The sequence below is a fragment of the Vidua macroura genome, chromosome 14 (assembly GCF_024509145.1).
Source record: "Vidua macroura isolate BioBank_ID:100142 chromosome 14, ASM2450914v1, whole genome shotgun sequence".
NCBI lineage: Eukaryota > Metazoa > Chordata > Aves > Passeriformes > Viduidae > Vidua > Vidua macroura.
The window spans coordinates 1,696,598-1,722,148 of NC_071584.1; the positions used below are offsets into that span (position 1 = coordinate 1,696,598).

Genomic DNA, 25,551 nt, shown 5'->3' on the forward strand with positions numbered 1-25,551 from the left:
CCTGGCTGTGAATGTGGAAACAGCCACAGAGGCGCCACAGGCTTCTTCTGAAGCACAGCCAGGGTGGAGAGAGGATCCCTCAGCCAGCTCACTCTGCAGCTCTCCCTGTTTCTAATGAAGCCTCGTTCCTGATGACCACTCAGCCCCTTCTGCTTTCAAGTCAACAAATTAAAAAAAAAAAAAAAAAAAAGGAAAGTAAGAAGCAAAGAGGAGGAAAAAAAGACAGAATGATATATTTTTGTTCACTCTCCCTCTCCTCCTTCATTCCTTCGAGCCATTTTTAACCCAAGCTAATTCAGCTGGAAATATTAATAACCCCATAAGGAAGCCACCTCCTTGTAATGAAGTGTAAAGGTCACTTCTGCTCAAATCACACAACTCTTTCATTTTGTTCTCTGCAAGGAACGGCTCCTCTCTTTAATTATTCAGTTTGCTTTTATACTGCAGCCGCTGCTCTCTCGTCTCTAATCTCTGACACCTCCCCATTACGCAAGTCCCCAGGAGGCCGGGCGGTGTCACCTGCTGGGTCACCCCCAGGGCCTGGATGTTGTGAGCAGCAGCTGGGGTCTGCCTGGTGCGGGGGGAGGCTGGATGTGGAGAAGAAGAGCTGACTCTTGGGTTTCAGTGTTGATTCTTTGATGGTGTGAGTTGGCTGGTATTTCTTCAGAGTGTGGGCATTGCAAAATATGTTAATTTTTGGTGGAGTTGAATCCTCGTGCATGAGGTGCCAGTTGATGGGAAGGATAGGAGAGGGGCTGGAGGGGGGTTGGGGCATTCCTGCCCTCCTGCTTTACCTGACGGGTGGATGGAGGTGTGAGGCTGTGGGATGGGAAGTGACCTCTGCGTGGCCACTCCTCACTGAGGAAGGTAATTGCTTGTGAAGCCCTAAGACGAAGCAAAACCTCTCAGATCAGTGCAATGTCCTCCATTCTCAGATGTCTCCTGGGCCATGATGTCCACAGCCAGGGAGAAGAGAGGGACAAATCACAGCATCCTGCTGCAAACGTGAGCACTCTGGGACAGCCCGTGGGAGTCACCAGCACAGAAATGGGCAATGGATTTGGGGGAAGCCGTCCTCTAGGGATGAATTTGGGGTCACATGGAAGTTCTCCCCGGAGAGATGCCCAAGAGGAAATGGGGCAGTAGGACCACGCTGGTCAGCCTGGAGAAGGGAAGCCTGAAGGGAGACTAAAGCGGCTCCAAAAGAGCTTGAGAGGGAATTTGGACAAGGATTTTAGTGATGGGACAAGGGGTAATGGCTTTAAACTGAAGTAGGGTAGGTTTAGATTAGATTTGAGGAAGAAATTGTTCCCTGTGAGGATGGGCAGGCCCTGGCACAGGGTGTCCAGAGAAGCTGTGGCTGCCCCATCCCTGGAAATGTACAAGGCTAGGTTGGATGGGGCTTGGAGCAACCTGGTCTGGTGAAAAGAGCCCCTGTCCATGCCAGAGGGGTTGGACTAGATCATCTTTAAGGTCCCTCCCAGCCCAAATAATTCTGTGATTCTATGATTTCAGTGGCTGAGGTGATTATTGCCCTAATTATTACTTATTTATGTAACATCATAAATAATTAATAACCGTAATTAATTGTATGGACCCAAGAGAGCAGAAACAACTTTTGTGGTGGCTGTAACCCCTCCCTCCCTCGAGCACTGCTCACTCCAGAAGCTCTCTGCAGTTTTATCTCCCTGAATGTTTAAATGACTTGAGCAATTTGGGGTTTCCTCTGTTCCCCACGGGCTCCTCACTCTCTGCTCTAATGATAACACCACAGCAGCTGTTAATGCCCACAAACAAACACGGGTCCTCAGCAGCTGCAAGGAGTTAAGGTTTATATAATCATGTGAAGATTTGAGAGCTGAAAAGCCTTTCTCTGTGCACTGCATTAATCATTTAAAAGGAGCCTGACTGATGATTTTGGCGTGTGTGTGTGGTTGTTTCCTTTTTCCCCCTGTGGAGTCCAGCTGCTGCTGGCTATACGTGGTGTGCTCAGCACCAACCAAATCACTGCCAAAGCCACCGGGGGCTCTGAAAACTCCTGTTCACGTTCATCTGGTGATTCGTTCGTGCAGGACATGGGCTGTGCTGGCAGTGAACAAACAGATCCAGCCTCTGATGAGGATGTGCAGAGGTTTTGCTTAATGGTAAGAGGTGTTCTGTGGTAGAAAAAGGCTCACACTGAAAGAACAGGGTTAGTTTTTGTGGTTTTTTTTTTTTTTGACATTGGGATTGAAGGTCTTTGAGATGGCAGTTTGTGTTTAGATTTAGGTGCTTAGTATTTTTTATTTATATTGTAAGTTGTGAATTTTATAGTATTTTACTAATAAGTTATAAAATGCTTTACTATTTTTATCAGGTTTTTAAAGGTTAAATTATTTGAGAAATTATACTTAAATTATCTTTATTTTTAATTTAATAATTAATTACTCAATGTTTGTAATGTGGACTTTTTTGTTTAGCTACAAAATAATTACTTAAAATTATGAAGAAGAAGAATTAGTTACTGCTTTAAAACTTTTATTTTAGTTATATATATATTACTATATTCTAAAACTTTAAGTTTTCTATTTTGTGATATTACACACTTTTAATTAACTACACACTTGTAATCTTAGTGTTATTAATTATTTTTGGAAGTTTTCTCTATGGTTTTAGGTGAAATGTAGTGTTTTCTTGGGAGTCAGAGTTTGTTAGCATAGAAAGTCCAAAATCCTCAACATCCAGAACTCCAACATCACAGAACTGCCACGGTCATTTCCAAATTACAGCTGGCAAATGAAGCACGGAGGCCTGGGAAGCCTAATCAGGAGCACAGCACTGCTCAGCTCTTTGGCCAAGCATGGAGAAATCCTTTTCCAAGCTGTGCCAGTGCCAGGGGTTTTCCCTCTCACTGCCCCTCTTGGGCACGCTTTGGGAGCAATGGCATTGTGGCTAAATCAAGCCACCAATTTCAGCTTTGCAGCTCTTTTCTCTGATGTTGCCTGAACACTGGGCAGCCATCCCTCACACAGCTGGCTCCAGAAGGAAACTGCTGTCCAGCTTTTGTAGCAGCATCATCCCTCCCTCCCTCCCTTCCCCTCTGTGACCACTCCAGTGGATCCTTAGCAGCAGTGCAATATGCAGGAGCACAGACCAGACTGGGGCACAGCTTGCTCTGTGTGCAGCCACACTTGTAGCTTGGTTCCAGCTGACAAACCTATATGAACTCATATCTGCAAAACCTGATCTTAAAACAGTCATTTGAAAAGCTCACATGGACATAAAACTCAGAGTTCAAAAGTTGCAACTTTTCAGACACAGAGGAGGAAAAAATAGCTGTGAGGTTTTAGGTTAAAATGCAGAAACATTGGGCTGTGGCTTTGCAGATGTGATTTCCATGCTGCCACCATCAGTGGTGGGGACAGTTCAGCACCTGCACTGCCACCATCCTCCTTCCAAGCCCCTAAGCATGGCTCAAAGTAATGAGATTTAAGGATGGGAAAAAGTCCTGGCAGAGCTGAGGAAAGATAATCAGGGCTAGTGTGCTGAGAGGCTGAAAGTGGCAGGGGGCTGTGGACTGGGTGGTTGAAATTCCACTTTCCAGAGTCAACATTTAGGCAAATCAAGTCTTCTGGCTGAAGATGTGGCTGTTTTAATAATTAGAAAGAGGAGCTAAGACAAGGGGGCTTGCTCAGGTCTATAGGTAGCAGTGCTGCGGGTGGTTGCTGTCCCAGACCTGTTCATTTGAAAGCATCTCTGCAGGTACCAGCAGGAACTCAGCCGTAACCACGTGCGCTGGAGCCTTCCCCAGCCAAAGGCACTGCAATTAAGGAAAAAAAAAAAAAGGCAGCTTTTGCTCCTGGAGTTCCTTAATGCCCCCGATGCCTGGTGCCGCGCTGTCGTGCCCGTGTGGGTGGTGGGTGCTGCACGGGGACAGCCCTCACCTGTGCAGGCACGGAGCTCTGCCTCAAAGGCTGGCTGCAGCCCGGGAACAGATGGCTCCCCTGACAAATGCACCCCTTCCCGCACTGCCCTGCTCCTTTCCGCTGCAAATGGAGGCCTTAAAAAGGATTGATGGTGCTAACAACAACCTCATCTAGGAGGATTTTTGAAGGGATTAATGACGAGCCGCTGGGGAAAGGTTTAATGGTCCAAAGAGATCAGCAGTCTCAAGCCAGTTTATTAATCAGCTAAGGCCATTACCACTTAAAGGCTCAGCCTGGGGGGGAGGAGGAGGCGAGGGGTGGCAGTGATCCATCTCTGCAGAGAAACATGCCAGAGAAAGTGAGGAGATCCCTGGAATCCAGTGCACAAACTCACTGGGCTTCATTTGGTGCGGACTGGGATTTAGCAAGGAAATGCAAAGAGTGAAGGGAGTGATGGCCTTGCTTCATTTACTTCTGCTAACTGCAACCAACCTCATGCTCTTGTAGCTGCAGCAGCTCCTGAACAAGCCCAGGGGCTTCCAGCCAGGTGTGTCTCTAGCAGTGGCTACCACACATCCCTAGATGCTGTGCTGTGGCCTGGGCACTTGAGGACCACTGTTGTGAGAGGAAATTTATTTCTAACACCTTGTTCAGAGATCATTTTTCTGCCCTGGAGCGTGAAAACGGAGGTTCTTATTATTTTTATCACAGCAAGTCAAAGTGCAGAAGCTATTCTTATTCATATGAATGTCTAATCCTACTCTGATTCCTTCTGAGCTGTTGCATTTGCCATGATTACTTTTTCCAGTTATAGCTAAGATAAAATTTGCAGTATAATTATCTGCCCATACAATAAGCAATCCCTGAGATGAGGAGATGAGGGTTCTGCCAGGGACCCTCTCCCATTTCAGGGTGCAGGAAAAGCTTGGCTGTGTCCTGGCTGCCCTGGATTGAATGGAGGAAAAGCAAAGTGCCTCAGTCTATTTATTTCCTCTTCACGTGAGACCTCTTAGGGGTCATCTGTAGCAGGACGTCTGAGTGCAGCATGGGTATAATGTCATTTTCTGGGGTCAGTGAGGGAGAGCAGTAGGACTGCTGGGGAAGGAGACCCCAGTTTTCACCTGTCTCCATGCAGTGGGACTGTGTAGGGCCAGCCCTGGGTCTGGGAAATGTTACAGCAAGCTGCTATGGGTGGCTTGGGGTCAGGAGGCTTTTTAATTGCTTGAAAGTGAGGTGCTTGTGCTTTATCCTCACAGAGGTTCTTTTAGGCCACCAACAAAGAATCTGATCTTCTGAGGAGAGCTCTGGCTTTGCTCTAGAATCTGATCACAGTGAGAAGTTGTTTCTGTTCCAATACATTTTTAGGTGGCCGAAAATCTATGTTATTTTTGGATATTTTTTCCCCCCTCTGTGCTCGTTCCATCCAAAGTCATGAACTACATGTGAGGTCAGGTGACTTACTGCATTCATCAGCTGCCTTTTGGAGTGAAACCTCTTCTGAAGTCACATCCTGCTTTTCTTCCTTCTTCCTGCAAACTCGTGTATCAGCCAAGTGAATTTCTGCTCCCTTGGGACGCTGCTCCTGGAGAGCCTGGACCTCTGGCTGGCCCAAGATGGTAAAAGCCAGCATGGTCCATATACTCCAGAGCTCCAGCACTCCAGGTCTCTCCTCCTGCCTTGGTATTTTCAAGAGTCAGCAGAAAAACCAACCCCTCTGGAGAGGAGCTGGGACAATCAGCAGGTGAAAGCTGTCACTGCAAGAGGTACTTGGTGTCAAAAAGTGGTTTTGTGTGTGGATGTGGCTTAGGGAACAAACAGGGCGAGCAACCTCCTGCGTCTTTGGATGGTTTTTGCACATCACTTAATACAGATTTTGCAGTTTGCAGGGGCAGCAGCCTCAGTGTAGGGAGTCACAGAGCAGAAAGGAGGTGGCAGATGCCAGGGATGAGCTGAGTTCATCCCTTCCTAGAGTGCCATGCCAAGACCTCGCTTCTCTTCATCCCTCTTTTCACAGGTGAGATGCTGTCTGTGGACTCAGCTTTCTTCACTTTTGGATTCCAAGAGTTCCAAGCTAGATATTTCTATTGCTTTAACTAATGAAAGGTAGGGATGGTTTCAGCCTGCCAAGTTTTCCCTTAATCTTTACATATACACTGGCAGTGAATTTGAATTCAGGCCCTAAACACTGTAGGAATGTTGGCCACCTATAGGTCCACAAGGAATGGTGACCCTATAACCCCTAAACCCAGCAACATTTATTAATGGCTTATCTGAAGTCTCTGTAGCAAACATTTCAGTCCCTTCAGCCAGGGAGAAGTGGGTTACTTTGTGAATATCAATGCAGATCAAATAAAAAGTATCTCAAGGACAAATGTATTTGTTCTGAAAATTTGGCCAAAGAAATCAGAAATGGTTCTTTAAAATACAGCAGCCTAGAGCAAGTTTTTATCTTTCTTTCTGAGCAGTGAATTTTGATGATCAAGCTATAATTTGAAATATATGGTAGGATACAGCAAAACCAATGCCACTGAAATCGCCTTGCAGTTTGAACACACAGAGCTGAAGATTTGACAAAAAACATTTTCTTTGTTCTACAGACATGAGACCATTTTCCTTCCTTTTATGTGTAGCACCCCTGGATTGCTCTGCACTGATCACAACTGCTCTGGTGTTCTCTTTGATGAATCCATTTGTTTGGGTTTGTTTCTTTTGTTGGTTTGGTGTTCCTTTTTTGGGGATAGTGGGTGGGTAAGATCTTACTGGGCATGATGGGAAAGGGACAGTTAATTTTTGTCATGGGTTTGGCATAACTGGGCCATCAATCTCAGCAGAGCATGTACAAGGTGTCTGAAGTAGAGAGACACAAAGATCCAATTGCTGCTTTCTTCCTTCTCTTATGTGAAATGAAAGCAAAAAAGGCAGGATTGGTACCTTCTGGTTCCAGGCTTCGTGGAGCAATGCTGGGGCTATCAGCAGTGCTGCAAAGGGAGAGGGGAAGGAGGGAAGGTGATGACTCACAAGAAGTTTGCCTGTCTGTTATGATTTTGCTTCGTCGTTTTGTGTTCTCTGGATGACTTAGGGAGAGGCGCTTTTCCCTCATCTCCAATTTGCTGCCACATGAATATATTGAGTAGCAGGATATTGAGGAGTCACGGGAAACTAATGAGAAATGCCTGAATGAACTCAGCATGTTCCTCCACTCGGCTGTTAGGCTTTAATATCCCAGTGGTGCTGGGCAGAGGGGGTACAGGGGCTGTGCAGTTCCTTTTGCTCTTTGTTTAGTGCCAGAATGGGACAAGGAGTAATGGTTTTAAATTAAAAGATGTAAAGCTCAGCCTAGACACAAGGACAATTTTTTTTTTTATATATATAATGAGAGTGGTGAAAACCTGGCATAGGCTGCTCAGGTAGAAGCCCCATCTCTGAGAACATCCAAGATCAGGTTCTGAGGCTCTGAGCGATCTGATCTAGATGAACATTTCCCTGCTCATTGCAGGGAGGTTGGATTAGATTGAATTGAAAGATTCCTCCTAACCCAAATTATTCTTCAGTTCTGTCTTCCTACCTGTTTGGCCAATGTGTGATCTTAGTCAGAAATTCAGTCACCTAGAATTGTTATTGTACCTGTTATTTTGAGGTGTGACAGCTCTGGCTGACTAAAAATCCTTAGTACAGCTTTTCCTTCTCACAGATTGTCTTGACTTCCTTCCCTGAGCTCCTGATCTCTGCTGGATGCTGGGGGTCCTGGCTGTGACAGAGGGGATGGTTGGTGAAGGATGTTCCTCATGGAATGTCCTCATGGCAAAGGCCACAGCAGATACTGAGCATTTTCAAGATGCTGACTGTAAACTCTTGGGCAGAGATTCCCTGTCTTCCTGGCCTGGTGCAGTTCTGCTGCTATATTTATATATTCTTAGAGGTTACTGGGATTTTCTGTGGCTAGAATGGGAGGAGACTAGAGGCCCCTTTCTGCCTTAAAATGTGTTTCAGAGCTGCCTGAACCTGGTCCAGCAGTCAGCATGGCAAAGCACTTTTTCCTTTGCGATGGGCACAGCTGAGAGCATGGCTGCCAGCAGGCCTGGACTGCATGATCTTGAAAACCAGACTGCAGTTTGAAGGACTGAATTGCTGCCACGGGTATTTTTTTGACCAGACCTAAAGTTATTTCTTCAGGAAGAGCGATGTATAGCAGGAAACTGGTACTCCAGTCCCAGATGGGCAGCTCTGCCTTCAGCTCATCTCTGATTCAGGTAGTGTTTTACCCTGAGGAGATGAAAACACCCAGAGAAGCAGAATAATGTGAGGGAGACATCTGTGTTTCACCACACATTTGGCAAGGGGAGGTGGCAGCGAAAGTTCCCGAGGAGGTTTGTCAAGGTCAGTAACACTCCAGAGATGCAAATCAGCCCAATGGCAGCCTGGCAATGACTCAACCTTCCCCTACAGCCTGTTTTTGCCTATACGTGTGATACAGGCTGCTGCAAAGATGGGTTTCATTTTTACAGACTTATCACCTTCCTTGGGCCTTTCATGCAGCAGAATGACGAAAGGCAGGAACCTTATGGCAGCTGAATAAAAGTCATATCCCAGGAGCTGTGAAAATGTCCCTGCCTTGTTTTTCTGAGGAGTCCATGGAAGAGCATGGTGACACCCATGGCTGCCACCTCCTGTCCACCTTCTCCTGGGGCTCTTCAGACATCCATGGCATCATCCCAAAACCTCACCCAGGGGCACCCAGCACACGCCCTGTGGGTTTCACATCACATTCAGCTTGTGCTGATAAGATGGGTCTGTGCCTCTTGAGCCCAGCAAAGGGTGGTGTGAACACAGGAGAGGGGCTGCAGAGCCATTCAGCAGCCAGGGTAGGGCCCTTCCCTCAAAGATGGCTCTGCCATCTGATTTCAAAGTTGTCTGCCTTGACACGTGGTATGCTGTGCCTTGTGAAGGAGGTAGTCAAGAGCCTTGAGTTCTCTTAGATAAATGGCTCAGCTCACTGTGGCTTGATGTTCCTGAAGCTGCTAATCCTAATTAACAGGCTTTTTCTGAATCCTTTCATACCACTCCAGCAGCCCAAGTGGGCTTTAAAGTGAATGGAAATTACCCCATGGAGCGCTCTCCCTGGAAATGTTGCTATGCCGACCTGCTCAGAGCAACTATTGAGGCTTCCTAGCTCTCCTCCATCCTGCATTGTTCTTACTGTCATAGAGGCTCAGATGGTGCCAGAAGTGTGGCTGGGACAGAGAGGGCCCAGACTCCATTATTTACTTTTTTTGACGACGTGGGTAGAAGGGGAAAAAACAAGTAGAGAGGGGTAAAATTGTGTCAAGCATCAACAACAACAGAAAACCAACCTGAAAGACCTGAGAGTCCTGACAGAAAATGGAGTGAATTTTCTCATGCACAATCCTTAAAAACAAAACAAAAAATCCATTTTTTTTTAATTGGAGGTCTGCGGGCAATGGTGCATTTCCCCTGGGTGCCTGGGTTTCCTCACCCACTCTGGTGGCAACGCTGGGAACAAGGCGTGTTCCACCCCAGCCCTTCATGGGCTGCCAGAGGCTGTGTGGTGCTGCTGGGTGATGGGGCCATTTCTCCACGAGGGGAGGCAGCTCCTATCCCATCCCGTGCAGGCAGGAGCGCTTGTGGCTCCCCCTTACCCTGAGGCACACAGCTTGGAACGTTTTTGGCCACTCTCCTTCTCCTTAAATTCAATCTTCCCAAGGCCTATGAATCTGAGGCATTAAGAGGAAGACAAATTATAATGAATGTATATTAGGAATATAAAAAGTAACGACTTAATATAACTTTCTCTTCTCCCCTTCCCTCCCCCTTCATGACCTCGTGTTTTTAACATTTTGGGAGCTGTTAAATCTTGGAGGGATACACGGTGTGCCAGGGAGAGGTGGAGGTGCTCCATTTGTGGGCTGGTGCCAAGCCAGGGGCCTCTGCCCCAGGGCGCTCAGAAAGCAGCACCTTCCCTCCCTGTGCCTCAGTGGTAAATAACACCACCTCCACGGGCACTCAAAAGTGGGGAAGAAAGGGGGATAAAATGATTAAAAGGTTCAAGTGCCACAGATGTGGCTGTGTGGGCCCAGGGGCAAGAGGGTGGCTCTTGAGCGAGGCCTTCTCCAGAGCTGGGGCTGTCCTTTGGGTTATGATAGCTCCAGAAGTCACCAGCATGAATGGAAATACAGAAAGGCTGAGAGAAACTCCACCAAATATTACTGCCAAACCCTCTCCACCCCAAGACACTGGGGGAAAACATCAGTTATTTTATTTACAGTGGCAGCAGGCTGAGGGGAACAAGCAAGGCCTTCTGCTTTAGAAATAATGACTTGAAATGGCTGAGACTGCTCCTGAGCAGTGCTGACTTGAAGCAACTTCTGCCTTTCTTAAAGAAAAACAACAAACCCAAAAATACCCACCACCCATCAAAAACATCAGTGACATTTTTCCCTACTTTCCAACAAGATAGTTTTCTCTGGAAATAAATAAATTCACTAGCTCCAGTAACCCCATCAGGAGAGGGGCAGGGGACAACTTTTACCCTTTCTTAAAGGTGCAGACAGACAGTGGTAAGGATGGGCAGTGTATAATGTTGTTTATTATGTATAATAAGAAGCATCCAGAAATCTCAGTTAAGGACCAAGCCCCAGAGTGCCAGCCCCTGTACAAACACACAGTAACAAAATCCCTGTCCTGAAGAGCATACAGGCTAAAAATGGTTCCTTATGCGGCATAATTTGGAGGGGAAGAATAGGAATTGGAGGCAGAGAAATGAAAATCAACCTTTTTCCTGATTTCCTTTTATATTCCAAACAAAGGCCACAAGACATGAATGCTGAGATCATAATTTCCAGTCCCCATCATTAGATACGAGGCTAGTGGAGTGATAGAATCACAGAATCGTTTAGGTTGGAAAAGACCTTTTATGATCATTGTGTCCAAATGTAAATCTAACACTGCCAAGAGCTCCATTAAACCATCTCCCCAGGTGCCACATCTTTTAAACACCCCCAGGGATGGTGACTCCACCTGGGCAGCCTGTTCCACAGCCTGACCACCCTTCCAATTATGAATTTTTCCCCAATATCCAACCTAAACCTGCCCTGGCACAACTAGAGTACGTTTTCTCTTTTCCTGTTTCTTGTTATCTGGGGGAAGAGACCGACCCACCCCTCACCACACCCCCCTGTCAGGGAGTTGTAGAGAGCAGTAAGGTCTCCCCAGAGCCTCCCTGTCTCCAGGCTGAGCCCCTTTCCCAGCTCCCTCAGGTTCCCCTCATCGGGCTTGTGCTCCAGACCCTTGCAAACCTGACCCCAGGAGCTGAGGAGTGGCCTCACAGTGCCCAGCACAGAGGGACAGGTCACTGCCCCTGGGGTGTGTTTGTCTTCACCACGGCAGGGGGATGTGCAGGGCTGGGAATGGGACTTGCTGCTGCCTGGGAAGGGGAGGCAGGAGGTGAGGGAAGCCCAGTGCCCACTTGGCTGGTGAGGCTGACAGCATAAAGCTCTTCCATCAAATTCCTGGGAAGGGGAGAATGTTGAAACCTCCACGAGAGGAGGAGGAGGAGGCAGCACAGCCACTGAGTGCTTTGCAGCAGCCCTGGTGCCTCTGTCCCCCCTGCCCAGAGCAGCACAGCTCAGCCCCATGGGTTTGGTCTGTGTCTAATGCCAGCCTAGGAGGGCACAGAGGGGCTCGACTCCCAGAGCCATGCTGAGCAGGGCAGCTCATGACTGCTGGATGTCTCTGTGCTCTGAGTCCCTCCTGATAGCTGGAAAACCATTTTACAAGTAAACTGGAGCCTTGCAAAGTAATTCCAAAAGAATGGCAGATTTTTCTTTTTGGCTTTTCTTAGCTTTCCCTTTTTTTTTTTTCTTTTTTTTTTTGGATACTATAGAAAATTAAAAACATGACTGAATTATGTGCATGCCTTTATTTATTGTGCTATGGATGATGGGCACAGACTTCCCTAAGCCAAAAAGCCCCCTCCCTCCTCCTTCCCCAGCCTTAGTAATCAGCTTCCTTGTGCTCCAGCCTACGCTAGACTATTTTCCTCTGTCAAATCCTCCATCATTGGTTAAATTACCTAGGTGTGTGTTGGCTTTATCTTTTTTTTTTTTTGCAAAATCTTACAATCTTTCAAGTCTACTTTGTCCTCTTAGGTTTTTGTACACCCTGTTTGTCTCCTGGCTGATTTTGTAAAAGGTCTAATTTCAACAAGCTGCTGCTCTCGGGGCTGAAGTCTGTTCTCCAGTGCCCATGATAATCATATGTGTTCACCAAGAGCTTTGAAGCTACAGCAAATTGCAGCAGTTCGGGCTCCATTGCACAGGGCTGTTAATTTTTCCCTTCCACCCTCCCTTTCTCAGCTGCTGCCCTTCCACATTTTGCTCCCTGTGCTCAGTGCAGCCTCCACTGCCTGCACACCTTTCAAGCCACCATCCTGTTGAGGAGGTATCTGGCACAGAGCCTGGTTTGCCACCGGGGCGTCCCCTCCCACACAGCCCCGACAGCTGCCTTCCCAAATGTGAGGCCGTGCTTCACTCAGAGTCTGTCGTGTGAGCCAGTTTTAATCTAGGATGCTCTTTCCTTTTGGCTCCCCGAAGAGATCACAGGACCCTGTTTAATCCAGCTCCCTGTTGGGGTAGGGCTGAGTCATAGGAGGTTTTTCTGTTGCTACATCTAATAACGCTTTGCTACTGGGAGCAGAACATCAGCCAGCTTGGCTGGGAGTCGGCACTGTCACCCAGCAGCTTCCCTTGTCTGCAAGTTGTTTTGATTCTTTTCTTAGACTTCTCCCTCTCTGTGTCTTTCTCTCTAAAACATTAATTTCCTCTAATTAGAGCCTCCTTAACAATTCTTTTTTCCCCCCTCTCCTCAGTTAATTTCCTCTAATTAGAACCTCCTTAATAATTCTTTTGCTAAATCAATTTCCTCAGTTAGAACCGCCCGCCACAATTTCTTTCCTCCCTTTCAAAAGCTGTCGGAGTAGCTAAGCAAATTATGCTTCTGAGTAACCTTTATCTCTTCCTTGGTATTTTAAAAGAACTGTAACAGGTGAGACAGGCACAATTTCCCCTTTCAGAGCTCTGCTGGTCTGACCCCATAAGGTTATACTTAGCTGAATGTTGTACTATTGTATACTTAATAAGATGCTCTAGCTGTTCATCTGGAACCCAGGTAAGGCTGCATTTGTGAATGAATTAAACATGACACTTCATTATTCCGATCAGATTTAACAGTGTCAAAATCCCTCTTTAAACCAGACCAAATTGCTCTCCAAGAATATGTGAAACCTCCTGCCTCTGTTAGCTGTCCTGTGAGCCAGCCTTTCCTAACTTTTCCTCTGCAGCCATGCCAGCTTTCTTCTCCTGACAAGCCTTTTAAGTCCTATTTTTTTTTCTAAAACATGCTGTTTTTAAAAAAAGATCTTTTTTGTTTCTAATTTACACAGTAAGTAACTATTAACGGCCCACTGCTTTTCACAATCATGCTGTGGGCCACATCAGCAGCTGGTGTAAATGGGGAGGCAGCCAGTTGACACATCATGGACCTTGGGCCTGAGTTTCCTCTTCTTTATTATGCAGTTTCTCCCCAGCTGAAACTGTGTTATGCACTTCTCCATCTCTTTAAGATGGGATCACCTCACTACATTTGTCCTTCTTAAAATCCATCAAGGACAACTCACTCCATGTCCTGATTTTATGAGGAAACAGGCCAAGTGATGATGGCAACCGGGAGGGGTCATCAGTTAGAGTGAAAACTCTTGTTTTGTGCAGTTATGAGAAAAATAAAGAAGGGAACACATCTGAGCTGCAGGAATGCACTGGAAGCTGTGTGTCCCCTTTCCTGTACCCCTTCCTCAGGTTGGCACTGACCACCCAACACAGATCTGATGGCATCAACGAGTGTCACTGCGTGGGACAGCGCTGTCCCTCTGTGATTCGCAGCCCATGTGGACAGGCCAAAGAGAACTACCTCACAACAGGCTCAGGAGGCTTCTTCTGGCCCTTCTCACAAGGTCTTCCCCCCTCTTTTGGCTATGCCCAACTGCAAAGCCTGCTCCGAGTCCTGGTCTCACAGCAGAAATGTCGCCGTGGGCCCTGAAGAGTCTGCTCCAGTAAGGCAGGTGGGCCCTTCCAGCTCGTGAAGTGCTTTTCATCACTGTCGGATGGGAATCAGCAGTGCCTCAGTGGGTGGGTGTCCTGGAGTGATCCGTGAGAAATGCTTCATAGATACTCTGCGGGGAGCTGGGGGAGGCTTGCAGCAACTCCATCCTCGTCAGTGCCACCATCAGATGTCTGGGCAGGCCCAAAACGTTTCAGCCAAGCCCAGCTACTGTGGGAAAGCTGCACTGCTGTCCTTTTCCACACTATTTCCTTCTGACCTTTCCGAGCTTCTAGCAGCCCACAAAGTCTGTTCTGGTGGAAGTGGTGCAGAAGTTGCAAGATGTATTTTATTTCCTTTGCAGTCTTGTTAACTGTGCAGAAAACTCCATTTGCCATCACTTCCCTTGAAATTTCGGAGTAGGATTGGATGGAAAAATGAAATGCATTAAGGGGTCTTTTTTGACAAAATCCCTAATGCTTGAGATGGGAATAGGATGTTTTTGGGTAACCTTACAAGGAGTACAATGCTGGTGGTGTTGGAGAGAGGGGTGTCTGGGGAAGGGTAGATTCTCTAAAAAGATTATGTTAGAAGGCTAAAAAAAAAAGCTGTTTGGTCTTCTCAGAAGAGATGAGAGAGCAGGAAGAGGGAATCACCAGGTCGGGTTGTTCAGACTGACAGCTGACTACAACAGGAGAGACGCTGTTCTCTATGCTCCTCAAGAAGCCCCTCTTGCTGGTGCCCTGTCCATTCCAGCTGAGGACGACGGGGGGCTAGAGATAGAGATAGGCAATCCAGTAGACGATGTTGAAGAGCAGGAAGGCGGTGGGGAAGAAGACGCGGGAGTAGGAGTCCAGGCGGGATATGTGGATGCGGATCCTCCCCTCCCGCCACATTCCCGTCTGACAGTCCTCGATGCAGCAGAAGAACCTCTCACACTCCTTTCCCTCCAGGCACGGCGAGCCGGGCTCGTCATCCTCATCCTCCTCTATCTCCGGGGGCCAGTGCATGATGTGGTTGATGTTGATGGTGGTGAAGGTTGGCATCACCTGTGCACCAGCAGGTGGCTGTGAGGGGGAGAGGCAGGCAGGTTAAAGGAGAGGAAAAGGCAACAAAACATGGTCTGGACATCATCTCCCACCCAGCTGGCAAGAGATCAGATCATCATGGGTGCAGTTCAGTGGAGGGGGATGACTGATCATCCCCAGTCTCTGCACCTGGTTGTGAATCACCACTTTTGGGGAACTGGCAGCTCCCTGCATGACTGTGAGTGTTCTCCCTGGCACCTCAGGGCACAGCCCTACTCAGCAAAGTCTGATTGCACTGATTGCCCATCTGTGCCAATAACAGTCAGTGCAGAAACACGACCTGTTCGATCTGTTCTGGCCTCTTCCCTCATTCCCCTGAGCTCAGCTGCCTCTGAAGACACAGCACACAGCCCAGATGTGTCTGCTGGTTGCTGCCTGTTACTGGAGAAAAGCTGGGGAAAGGCTGTGTGTGGCTCGTCATGAGCCTCACGGAAGAGCTCTGTCCACCCTGGGATATGAGGGTGGGGGGGATGTGCTGGGAAATGAGCCTGGCCCAGAAGAGATATGTCTTTTTCTGTTTCAGTTCTGCCCCAGGTCAGAGGCCTCTTTCAGTTCATGTGTCAGAAGTACCTGCCATGAGCTAGGGCAGATCTCATGGTAGAGGATGAGGATGAAGAGAATGAAGACTGCCATGGGCTCACTGTCCTCACACTCAGGAGGTCTCCTGATGGAAGACCACGAAGGAAAGTCGGTTTCTGCATCTCTGTGACCTAAGATACCTCTGTAATCCAGAGATCAAACTGACACAGGTGTCTTAAAGTGGCATTTGCATTCAGTCATGTGAGTCATTCTAAACTGTTCTGATAAGCTCTCCAGCAATTCTGAAGGGAGCACAGGGTACCTGGCTCTGACAGGGGCTTCCTTGTTTTAAGGGAGCCTCAGCTGCTTTTTCTGGTTGTGTCTCACCTCTCAGACCCAGCACACAGAGTGGTCTGAAGACTGGGTGAACTCAGTATGGGTCAGGCCCTAAAGCCACATCAGTAGTTTCCAATGCAGGCTCAGGAAGGATATTTTTAAATAGCGTGGGGTTGTAACAGCATCCACCTCTGCTGGCCCCTCTGACCCACCAGCCTGGCTTTCCTGTGGCTGTGCTCCAGTGGTTTCTTGTTTCCCACCAGGTAGTTGAGCGTGGCGTACTCCATGAGAGCGGCGAAGACGAAGATGAAGCACACAGAGACAAAGAGGTCCATGGCTGTGATGTAGGAAACACGGGGGAGGTGCTTGCGGGAGATGGTGCTCAGGGTGGTCATGGTGAGCACAGTCGTGATACCTAAGAGAGAACACAGCTGGCTTAAGTACCGACAAGGAGTGCATCTGTCTTCTACACGCATCCACGCCTCAGAACACCCCCCTTTCCCCTCTGCTCTGATTGTCTGGTCCCATTTTGGCTCTGCTCAGCCAGACTCTGGTCTCGAGGAACCCTTTGACAATGCTCTGTGAAAAAGAATGATGTTCAAAAGTGTGTTATCGCACTGATCATCAATGTGGACTGGTAAAGGAGTGGGAAATTCAGACTCTATATGAAGCTGGGTTGGTCAGGCAGGGCTTGCCCTCACCTCCTGTCCTCCCTGTGCCTCAGCACAGCTTCTAGAAGGATCTGTTCCACAATCTTCCCAGGCACAGAGGGGAGGCTGACAGGTCTGTAGTTCCTGGGGTCCTCCTTTCTACCCTTTGAAAAAATGGGTGCAATGTTTCCCCTTTTCTGGTTACTGCCATGACTTTTCAAGTATCATGGAGAGTGGCTTGGAAACCACATCAGCCGTGCACTGGGATGTATCTTGTCAGGTCCCATAGACTTATTCAGGTTCTTCAGGTGGTCTCAAAGCTGATCTTCTCTTGCAGTGAGAGGGACTTTGCTGCTCCAGTCCCTGTCTTGCAGTCCACCCACTGTGGAATGTGGGGAGAGAGGCTGCCAGTGAAGACTGAGGCAAAAAAGTACCTCAGCCTCCTTCTCATCCATTTTTACCAGTTTGCCAGTTGTATTCAACTTGCTTTGACCTTCCTTTTCTGGCTGACAAACCTGGAGAAGCCCATGTTAGTATCCTCTGCATCCCTAACCCCATCCCTACACAACTGGGCAGTGTCCCTGTACTCCTTCCAGGATATCTGGCCCTGCTTCCACTGCCTGTGTATGTCCTTTTCACCCTTTAGTCTGATCAGAAGCTCTAGAGACATCCATGCTGGTCTCTTCCTTTCCTGATTTCTTACACCTGGGTATTGAGAGCCCTTGTGCTCTTTGGAAAATGTCCTGAAAAATCTGCCAGTGCTGTTCTGCTCCCTGGTCATCAGGCTGTCCTGTAGCAGATACCAATCCCAAGGTTCCCTTTATTTCCTTGGTCCGATTCCATAAATTTTCAATCTGCTCCTGGCTGTTCTTCAGAGACAACTGTTCACAATCTATGCATTCCTTGATGCAGCGGGCAAGTGCGTAGGAGGTGATAAGGAATTTCTTTTGACATGAGTGGGGCTTGGAATTGTTTTTGCAGGAGCAGCAATGGCCATGTTTCTGCTTCCAGAGATGAAGTGTCAGGAGCCAACAAAGGATCAGCTACAGGACTTGGTACTGTGATCTCATCCACTGATTTTCAGGATGTGGGGAAGGAGCAGAAGTCCACCTGTTTCTCCTTCTCTAGCATCCACCTACATCCACCTGCCACTGTTTCCTGAGGTCACCTCAGTGGCTCTGGAGGTGAGCATGGCAAAAGATTTTCATGTTTTCCCACCGCACTTGCATTAGCAGATGTGATGTGACTTCCCATGTTTTTGGAGTGCCAATGGAACCGGTCCAGTTTATATCTCCCTAATGTAGGCTGGCAGGCTCGAAATGTGCTGGGGCTCATTTGTATTAAGTACAACAGGGGCTGTGGAAAGAATACATTATTCTTCGTGGGCTGTAGTCCCTTCCCATAGAGAGGGGCCCCTCTCCTGGGGAAACTTGCCTTTGATTTTTGAGACAGTCACTGGAGCCCTGCACATTTTCCTCTTGCTGTTTATTCCTTTACCAGCCACAGACTGTGGCACACCCTCACCTTCATTGGAAACTACACCTTCCTCCTCCTCCTCCCTCCATGAGCACCAAACTAATTAATTTTGAGAGGGATGGGTCATCATGGATGGGCTCTGAATAGCTGATGGCCCGTCCTCTCCTCTCCATCCCCACAGAGACCTGCAGGCACGGCTGGGAATGCTACCTCCAATTAAAGGCAAAGTCAGCGGGGCTGATAGGAAGGACAGCACCGGGAATCACAGCTTGCTGCAAAATTCAGATACAGCCAAAAAGTACTAAAGACTGCAAAGATGTCCCCAGCACCCATCAGAGCAGCATGCAATCAACAGAAGCGTTTCTCCTGCCTCAAGGAGCCACTGCAGTTTGCTGAGAAAATCTAAACAATAGGCAGAGCTGTTGTCACTCTCTGGGTCCTCTGGGGTGACTGACAGAAAAAGGTTGTACCTACAGAATTCCAGCTTCTGCCAGAGCCTGTGGCTCTGTGGATGCAGCCAAGCAACTTTGCCCATTAACCCTACAACCTTCCTGTCAGCAGCCCTAGCCAGAAGCCTTGAAAAGTTGTGAGGAAACGTGGAAAATGTGCATGTGACAGGAGCCCGTTGGGCAGCACTGCAATGCCACAGCTCTGCCCTTCTCTCTCCCTTTTGGTGCATGAGAACATCCCAATGTCAGCTTGGAAAAGGCCATGCTTGGGTTTCAGGTGGAGCCATGAGAGTGAGGTGCTCTCCTGAGGTAATCCAGCAGCCCAAGCCAGCACAGCTGGAGATTTGGTTGAGCTGTGGAGTGTTACACACACAGGAAGCTGAAGGAGTGGAATACTCTCTGGTAAGCTCAAAAATGCCGGAAAATGGCAAAGTGCTTCAGGAGATTTTGTAGTCCAACACTGCCAGTCTGCTTGCCTGGCAGAGTTTGACAAGCATCAGACATGCATCATCCTGTCTCTTACCCAGAGATGTCCTGGCTGGCGTAGAGTCTCTCTTGATCCAGAAGGAAACCCAGGAAAGAACAACAGTGAGGATGCAGGGAATGTAGGTCTGAATGGCAAAGTAACCCATACGTCTGCTTAGGTCAAAAGAAACTGTCATCACCATGTACTCCCCTAGGAAACAGCAACAGACATTGGCATCACAACCTGAGGCTTCCTAAAGCAGAAAAATCAGCAAAATTTCAGAATCTGGAGTTTCTGGTGAGGCTTTTTCATTGCTTTAAGTGCCTGTCCATCTGGTTTGGTAGCTGCCCAGATTGTTAACTTCACATAGCTGGCAGAGTAGGTTTGGTGACTCACTGGTTTTCTTACTAGTGGATTCTGTGGCTACATGGCTGGCTCTGTAGCTGTCCTGCTTGATGTCTTTGTGACTAATTTAAGGGCTGACTTTGTGGTTGCCCACTGGCTGTTTGCCTGGCTGTCCATATGGCTACCAGGCTGCATTCATACTGGCCTGGCTAAGGACACTGAAAAGCACACAGTTTGGACAATTTTCAGGGGAGGAACTACAGAGAGCATTTATCTTCAGCTGACTGCTGCAAGGGTTTCTTTTCTATAGAAGCTCTTTGGCTGTAACAGGCTGCATGGCCTGGCTTGCTAACGAACTACCTGAGCTGTGACAAAGGAGGTGACCTTCAATCACTTCCACTGAGAGTCTGGTTCTGCCTCTGGAAAAGACATGTGGTGCTGTACATCCTAATTGCTCATTTGGCAACTTACAGTGGTGGTTCTTTCTTTTTTCAGAGGCTCACAGTGAGTATTGGAAGAAAGCCACCTGACAGCTCTGGGGTTAAGATGAGGCTTGCAAGCAATTACCAAAAAAAAGAGAATTACAAACATCAGAGGGCCACTGGTGCATTCAAGACACTTTCACTTCTTGTCCCAGTTTGTGCTGCCTTTCTACCCTGGCTGCCACTGTTGAGAGCAGCAGCTTCCTGCAGAGTAGGAGAAGCACTGCTCCTTGCTGTTTCAGAGGGCTTAAAAGTATGAGCTCACCCCACCTTCAGGAATCCAGAGGCTTTCCTCAGTTGTCTGTGGGAAGGAAAGGGGATGTGAGCTATTATGAGGAGGAGGAGGAGGAGCTGAAGGGCTTCCATTATTTAGTTTCTTCACACATGCAGCCTTGTCCCTGTCTCTTATAGCACAGTTCAGGTGTTCATCAGCCTGACATGAGTTTACAGAAGGAAAGATCGAGACCTGCAAGTTCTGATTTCTCCAGCTCCCGTTCCAATCATAAGCATCACCCAGAGATTACACAGCATGCACACATTGCAACAAGAGGGGATTTAAGTTCCCTCTCCTCTCCCTCCTGACCCTCTGATTAGGGATAGCTTCATTCACATCAGCACTGTCACCCCGAAGTTCACAGATGTCAGTGGTTCTGGTCTCTCCTTGCTCCATCTTCCTCTCACCCTTCATCCCTGTCACTTCTGCAGCCTCTAGCCAAGGTCCATCCCTTCATTTTTGACTTTTTTCTCTGACCGTGCTGTTGTAACTTCCCTTCCCCACTGCTCTGCCTCCCACCAGGTCTCCAGCACAGTGGTGCTCCTGTGGGCTGCCTCCGCTTGCCTCACCTGCCCCGGTCCTGAGGACTTCCGAGGTGTTCCTCAGCCCCGTGAAGTCAAACTGGTAGAGCCTCCAGGTGCGCTGGTCAGAGACCTCGATGGAGTAGCGTCTCCAGCGATAGACAATCTCCTCCCGAGGGTATCCATCTGGGAAAATCCATCCACGGACATCAGTGGAACAGTATGCCATGCACCCCCACCTCGGGCACCACCCCGACTGCAAAAGCACGGGCACCTCAGCAGAGCTGTGCTGCAAACACCAACCCTTCAGGCAGGTGTTTCTGGTGCCTTTTGTTTAGATTCCCTGAGGCATTCCCACTTGGAATGGGAGTAGGGACTGCATCTCCCCTCGTGGGCTGCTTCAGATCCTGGGGATGGGGAAGGCACTGCCAGAAAGAAAGCACTGCCAGAAACAGAGCCTTTCTAAGGACTGCACTGCTGGGAATGAGATGTGGGTCGGTCCAAGAGGACTCTGCTGGTTTGAGGAAGAACTCGTTTGAGGGTGGCAGGGCAATGGAACAGTGTGCCCAGGGAGGTTGTGGAGTCTCCCTCCCCTGATTCTGGAGTCAAAACTCTGGATTCAAAACCCCACCTGGCTGCATTCCTGTGTAACCTGCTCTAGGTGATGCTGCCTGCCAGTGGGACTGTTCTAGAAGATCTCCAAAGGCCCCTTCCAGCCCCGACTCTTCTTTGATTCTGTGATTCCACCAGCCTGAAAGCTTTAAGGGTTTTAGCTCTCTGGGGCAGCCAGCACCTCATGAGTGCCATCCCAGCCATGAGTACACTGGGAATCCAAAGCTGCCAGCATGGCTCTGGCTGCTCTGTGTGCTCCCTGTACCTCTTGCCCTGGGAGCTGATCTTGGAGAAGAAGGGGTGCACTTTCCATGGAGAAGAAAACCTGGCCCTGCAGGCTGCAGCACAGCTTCTCCTGCCTCTGGCTTTCTTGATAAAGAAACAAGCCTGCTGTGAAGCAGGGACCTAGGAGAAAGTCCCTTGGAGGAGGATGGAGTAGAGAGCTTGGCAGCTAACTAACAGTGTGTTTCTAATTATCAAGCATGTACGGCATGCACCACTAATTAGCAAAGATGAGGGGCGGTGGGAGATGAAGGGATGAGATCTCCTCAGCATGCTGCCTCCTTCTGAAGCACCTCAGAGCTCTGAGCTGCATCTCTTCAGTGGCAGGGGAAGCAGGAGAACCCGAGCTCAGATGATTAAATCAGATTTCCCACCCACGCACGAGGACAGGGATCTCTTGGTGCAGAAAGGCTGCCTGCAAAATTACCAGAGATGTGATAACATCAGAACCCTCTCTGCTGAAGAGTCTGCATGAGTAGTGACTGAGAGGGGAGGTCTGAGTAACCCTCCTTTGGAGCAGAACGTTTCCAGACCTCACTCAGAGAGTGGGAGAAGGGGGAAGATGCAAGGCAGGACGGGTGCCATTTGTCCACCGGAATTTATCCATGTTCTGTCTGGAGTGACCAGAAGGCCAGTGAAATAATCTCCTCCAACACCCACCCAAATTAAGGAGAAACTCAGAGATGTTGTGAATCTGTCCCTGACTCTGCTAGCCCAGGAGTGGGAGATTCTTCAGGTCAGGAAGGGTGCCATAGAAATTAGGTGAAAAAATGTAGCTAAAAGGGAGGGTGGTTTCCCCAGAAAAGTATCACTGCACTGAGGTTTCTCTGCTCACCTTCTAAAGCTATCTTTGAAATAGGTATACTCACAACTGGAAAAAACCAAAGGGCAGGAGTGAGTGTCCATTGGGAAATTCTGCAGCTGGAGCAGACATTCAGCCTCGATTGTCAGCCTGAGACAGGGGGAGAAAGAGAAAGAGATTTTGAGCTGGTGAAGATGGTTTGATTCCAACATCTAAATGTGACAGAGGCATTCTCACTTCCTTGAGAACTAATTTGCTGAAGATCAGTCTGTTTGCAGGAACATTCCAAACCAAAAATATATGTTTGGATATTTTCAAGGTGAGGAAAACCATGTAAGCTTCACCTTCAAAAAGCCCTTCTGTTAAGTCAACTTTTCAGATCTGTTTATGAAAGTGAGAAGTTATAGGAACAAAGAGCCCATAAAATAAATAAACAAATGTTTATTAACAGAATAAAACAGCTGGACTGACCAAGACAACACTTGAAAGGATTTTAGTTCAGGGAACCACTTGAGCATCTCTCTGTTCCCTCCCCTCAGCAGAGCCTCCTGGACGTACCTGAGAGTGTAGAGCACTTTTCCATCATTCCAGATGCGGAGGAGCTGATTAGGAGTGGTTATCCAGTGGGAATCAGCCCGTTTGGAGTTCCTGAAGAAGGTGTCGGGGATCCAGATGCGGCTCACCATGTTGGTGTTCAGCGTCAGCGCCTTCAGGGTGCTGTTGAACCGCAGGCGCCGGTCGTACCACGTCTGAGCAAAGAAGATGTCAATGGTGTATTCCTGGGAAGGATGAGGAAGAATGGGATGTTCTGAGAGGGATTCAGGCCAAGCAGAGGCTGCTGCTCTGGTCTGCAGGAAGGCACAGCCAGAACGTTTATTTTCTCAGTCTAGGAGCAGGTGTTGGTGGCCTCTGACACCTTTCCAGGCTCACCATTAGCTCACAGCCAGGACATCCATGGCACACTTAGGAAGAGCCAAAGACTCTGTGTTTGCTGCTGGGCTGAGCCTGGCCCTTGCCTGGAAAACCAGGACCACACAAACAAGACTTTGGGCTTCCTCTTGGCAGACAACTCAATACTCCTTTTAAGCACAGGCGTGGAGGGGCAGTGTGGACGTTGGCTGAATCCAGCCTCAAGTTCAGCTCCACCTTTCAATCACAGGCAGGGAAAGCTGCTCACCAGCTTAGCAGAGAAGGCAAGCAGACAGCTCTTTCTGTTATTTATTGGGGTACAGCCCAGTCCTGTTCCACACACCTAATTTGTACAGAGAGCAATAGTAGTGCTGTGCATAAATCCCTTGCTACAGGACTTACACTGCAAAGGGTTCATATGAAAACTCAGAGCACTCTGGGTCCTTGGGTGGATACTCCTTGCTGGAGATCAGAAAAGAAAGCTGGGGCTGCATGGTCCCAGCTCTGGGTGCAACCAGTTAAACATCATGAGTCTTTTTTCACTGACAGAAGAGAGATTTTCCACTGTAATAAGGACCTCCAGTTTTGGTAAGAGAGTGTGTCCTAGCTCATGGATAACTGGCAGTTCTGAGAGGCAGCTCCTGCCTGGATTGGACTCGCAGTAGCCCACACCATTAGCCCACCACTCTGCTGCTCACTGCTTCAACTCCGTTTGCTCCTTAAACTCCCTTTCAGCCTGCTTGAGAAGGTGCTAATTAATGCCATGCAGGAACAAGTCTGGCACTCAGCAGCTGTCTGAACCAGACCCCAGATCCAGTTCCACCAGTTAGTCACCTGCTCCTGGTAGCTCCTGATGAAACTGTTGGTCCCTTTCACTCCTGTTGAACCTGCATGACCCCCACTGCCTCCCTCTCTTTTGTGTGCACAGATGAAGAAAGTCTGACTTTGCCATCCCTCCCTCTCACTCTCCTCCTCCCTCTATTGATTTATCTCGGTGGAATTTTTATGACTGCAGCACATCCTCCCCGCGCTGCCCTCGCTGCTGGTTCAGAGCCGGCTCCTCCAGCCGTGCTGCTAAAATAGCCGCAGCACTCCCTCGGACAGCGTGTCCTGCGGGGGGCGGGCAGGGCAGGGCACAGCACGGGCCCCACTTCATCCTCCTCGCCCTCGCTCCCCTGGCGGCCAGCAGAGAGGAGCGATGGGTCCCCAACATGTCCCCTGCATAGGAATGAGGTGGTGAGGGAAGAGCTTTTGCCATCAGACAGCCGAGTCACTCTCCGGGCTGATGCTCCACCCGGGTTGGACATGGGGATGAGCAAAGGTGACAGGGACAGGGTCCTAATGGATGTCTGAGGAGAATGGGGACAGGTGCAGCACGGTCAGAGGGGTGGCTTTGCCTCCACAGTTCATTCAAAGCAGACACGAGCAGACACAGAGGTAAGGACAGCAGCAGCCCTCAGGCCAAGTGCACAGGCATGGCCACTGCCCAGACCCAGGGGCTTGGGAGAGCCCATCCCAGCACCTGAATGTGCTGGATCACACCAGGCACTGCTTGGACATAGGGTATGTGGTGATGGAGACATGTAAAAATGTGAAATAAAAGTAGCACTGGCGCAATGCTGGGGCCAAAATAGCACAATATTTGACATATTCTCCCCCATCACTGCACACCCCGTTTGAGTACATGTGAGTTTACATAGCTCCTCCTAAGTTATATCTCTGGTGTAGGAGAAAGCAACAAAAACTGCAGTGATAAATTCATGTTTGATGTCACTATCAGTGTTTAACTCCCAGCTGGAGTTGCTGGTGACATCTCACTTCTGGATGGCTGCTCAGTTGTGTCCTGCCTTAAAGTTCAGCACTCAAGTCTGGGATAATCAATGCTAACACCCTGGAAGAGTGGAGGGTCAGCTATCCCAGGGGCTCAGCATTTGTTGTCAAGCCCAGATTTTCAGGAGGGATCAGCATTAAAGAGCTCCTCTTGAGCCATTCATAGCCAGCCTTTGCAAAAGGTGTGGTGCACAAGTCATTCAGATCTTCTGAAAAATCTGAGCTGTTATTGTCACTGTCCTGTGGTTTGATCTCATTTCAGTGGCTATTATTAGCACAGCTACTCACGAGGCAGAACTTGGGAGCTGAGCTGGCTCCCTTGCCTCTCTGTAGGGAGCCCATTGGGAAATTCTGGCATTTACAAATGTATTTTCTTTCAGAATTATCTGAGGCAAGATTTACACAAAAGTGCTCTGGCCTTTGGGAGGACTTTCACCCTTCCAACTTCCTCCTCCAAGTGAGTGAGCAGCTGTGTGGCTGAGCTGCCCACTGGGG

General features: G+C 48.6%; 1 protein-coding gene across 1 annotated transcript in view; it reads right to left on the bottom strand.

Annotated features, from left to right (window-relative positions):
* Window positions 1-10,489: 10,489 nt before the first annotated feature.
* The window catches only part of LOC128814333 (gamma-aminobutyric acid receptor subunit gamma-4), a 36,057-nt gene continuing 20,995 nt past the window's right edge, over window positions 10,490-25,551 (bottom strand). Inside the window, exons 4-9 of the mRNA XM_053990078.1 lie at window positions 22,876-23,096; window positions 22,385-22,467; window positions 20,670-20,807; window positions 19,057-19,209; window positions 16,171-16,373; window positions 10,490-15,082 (exon numbers count right to left, since the gene is read on the bottom strand). Coding sequence (XP_053846053.1) covers window positions 14,789-15,082; window positions 16,171-16,373; window positions 19,057-19,209; window positions 20,670-20,807; window positions 22,385-22,467; window positions 22,876-23,096 — 1,092 coding nt within the window. The 3' untranslated portion in view covers window positions 10,490-14,788. The remainder of the gene's footprint in view (window positions 15,083-16,170; window positions 16,374-19,056; window positions 19,210-20,669; window positions 20,808-22,384; window positions 22,468-22,875; window positions 23,097-25,551) is intronic.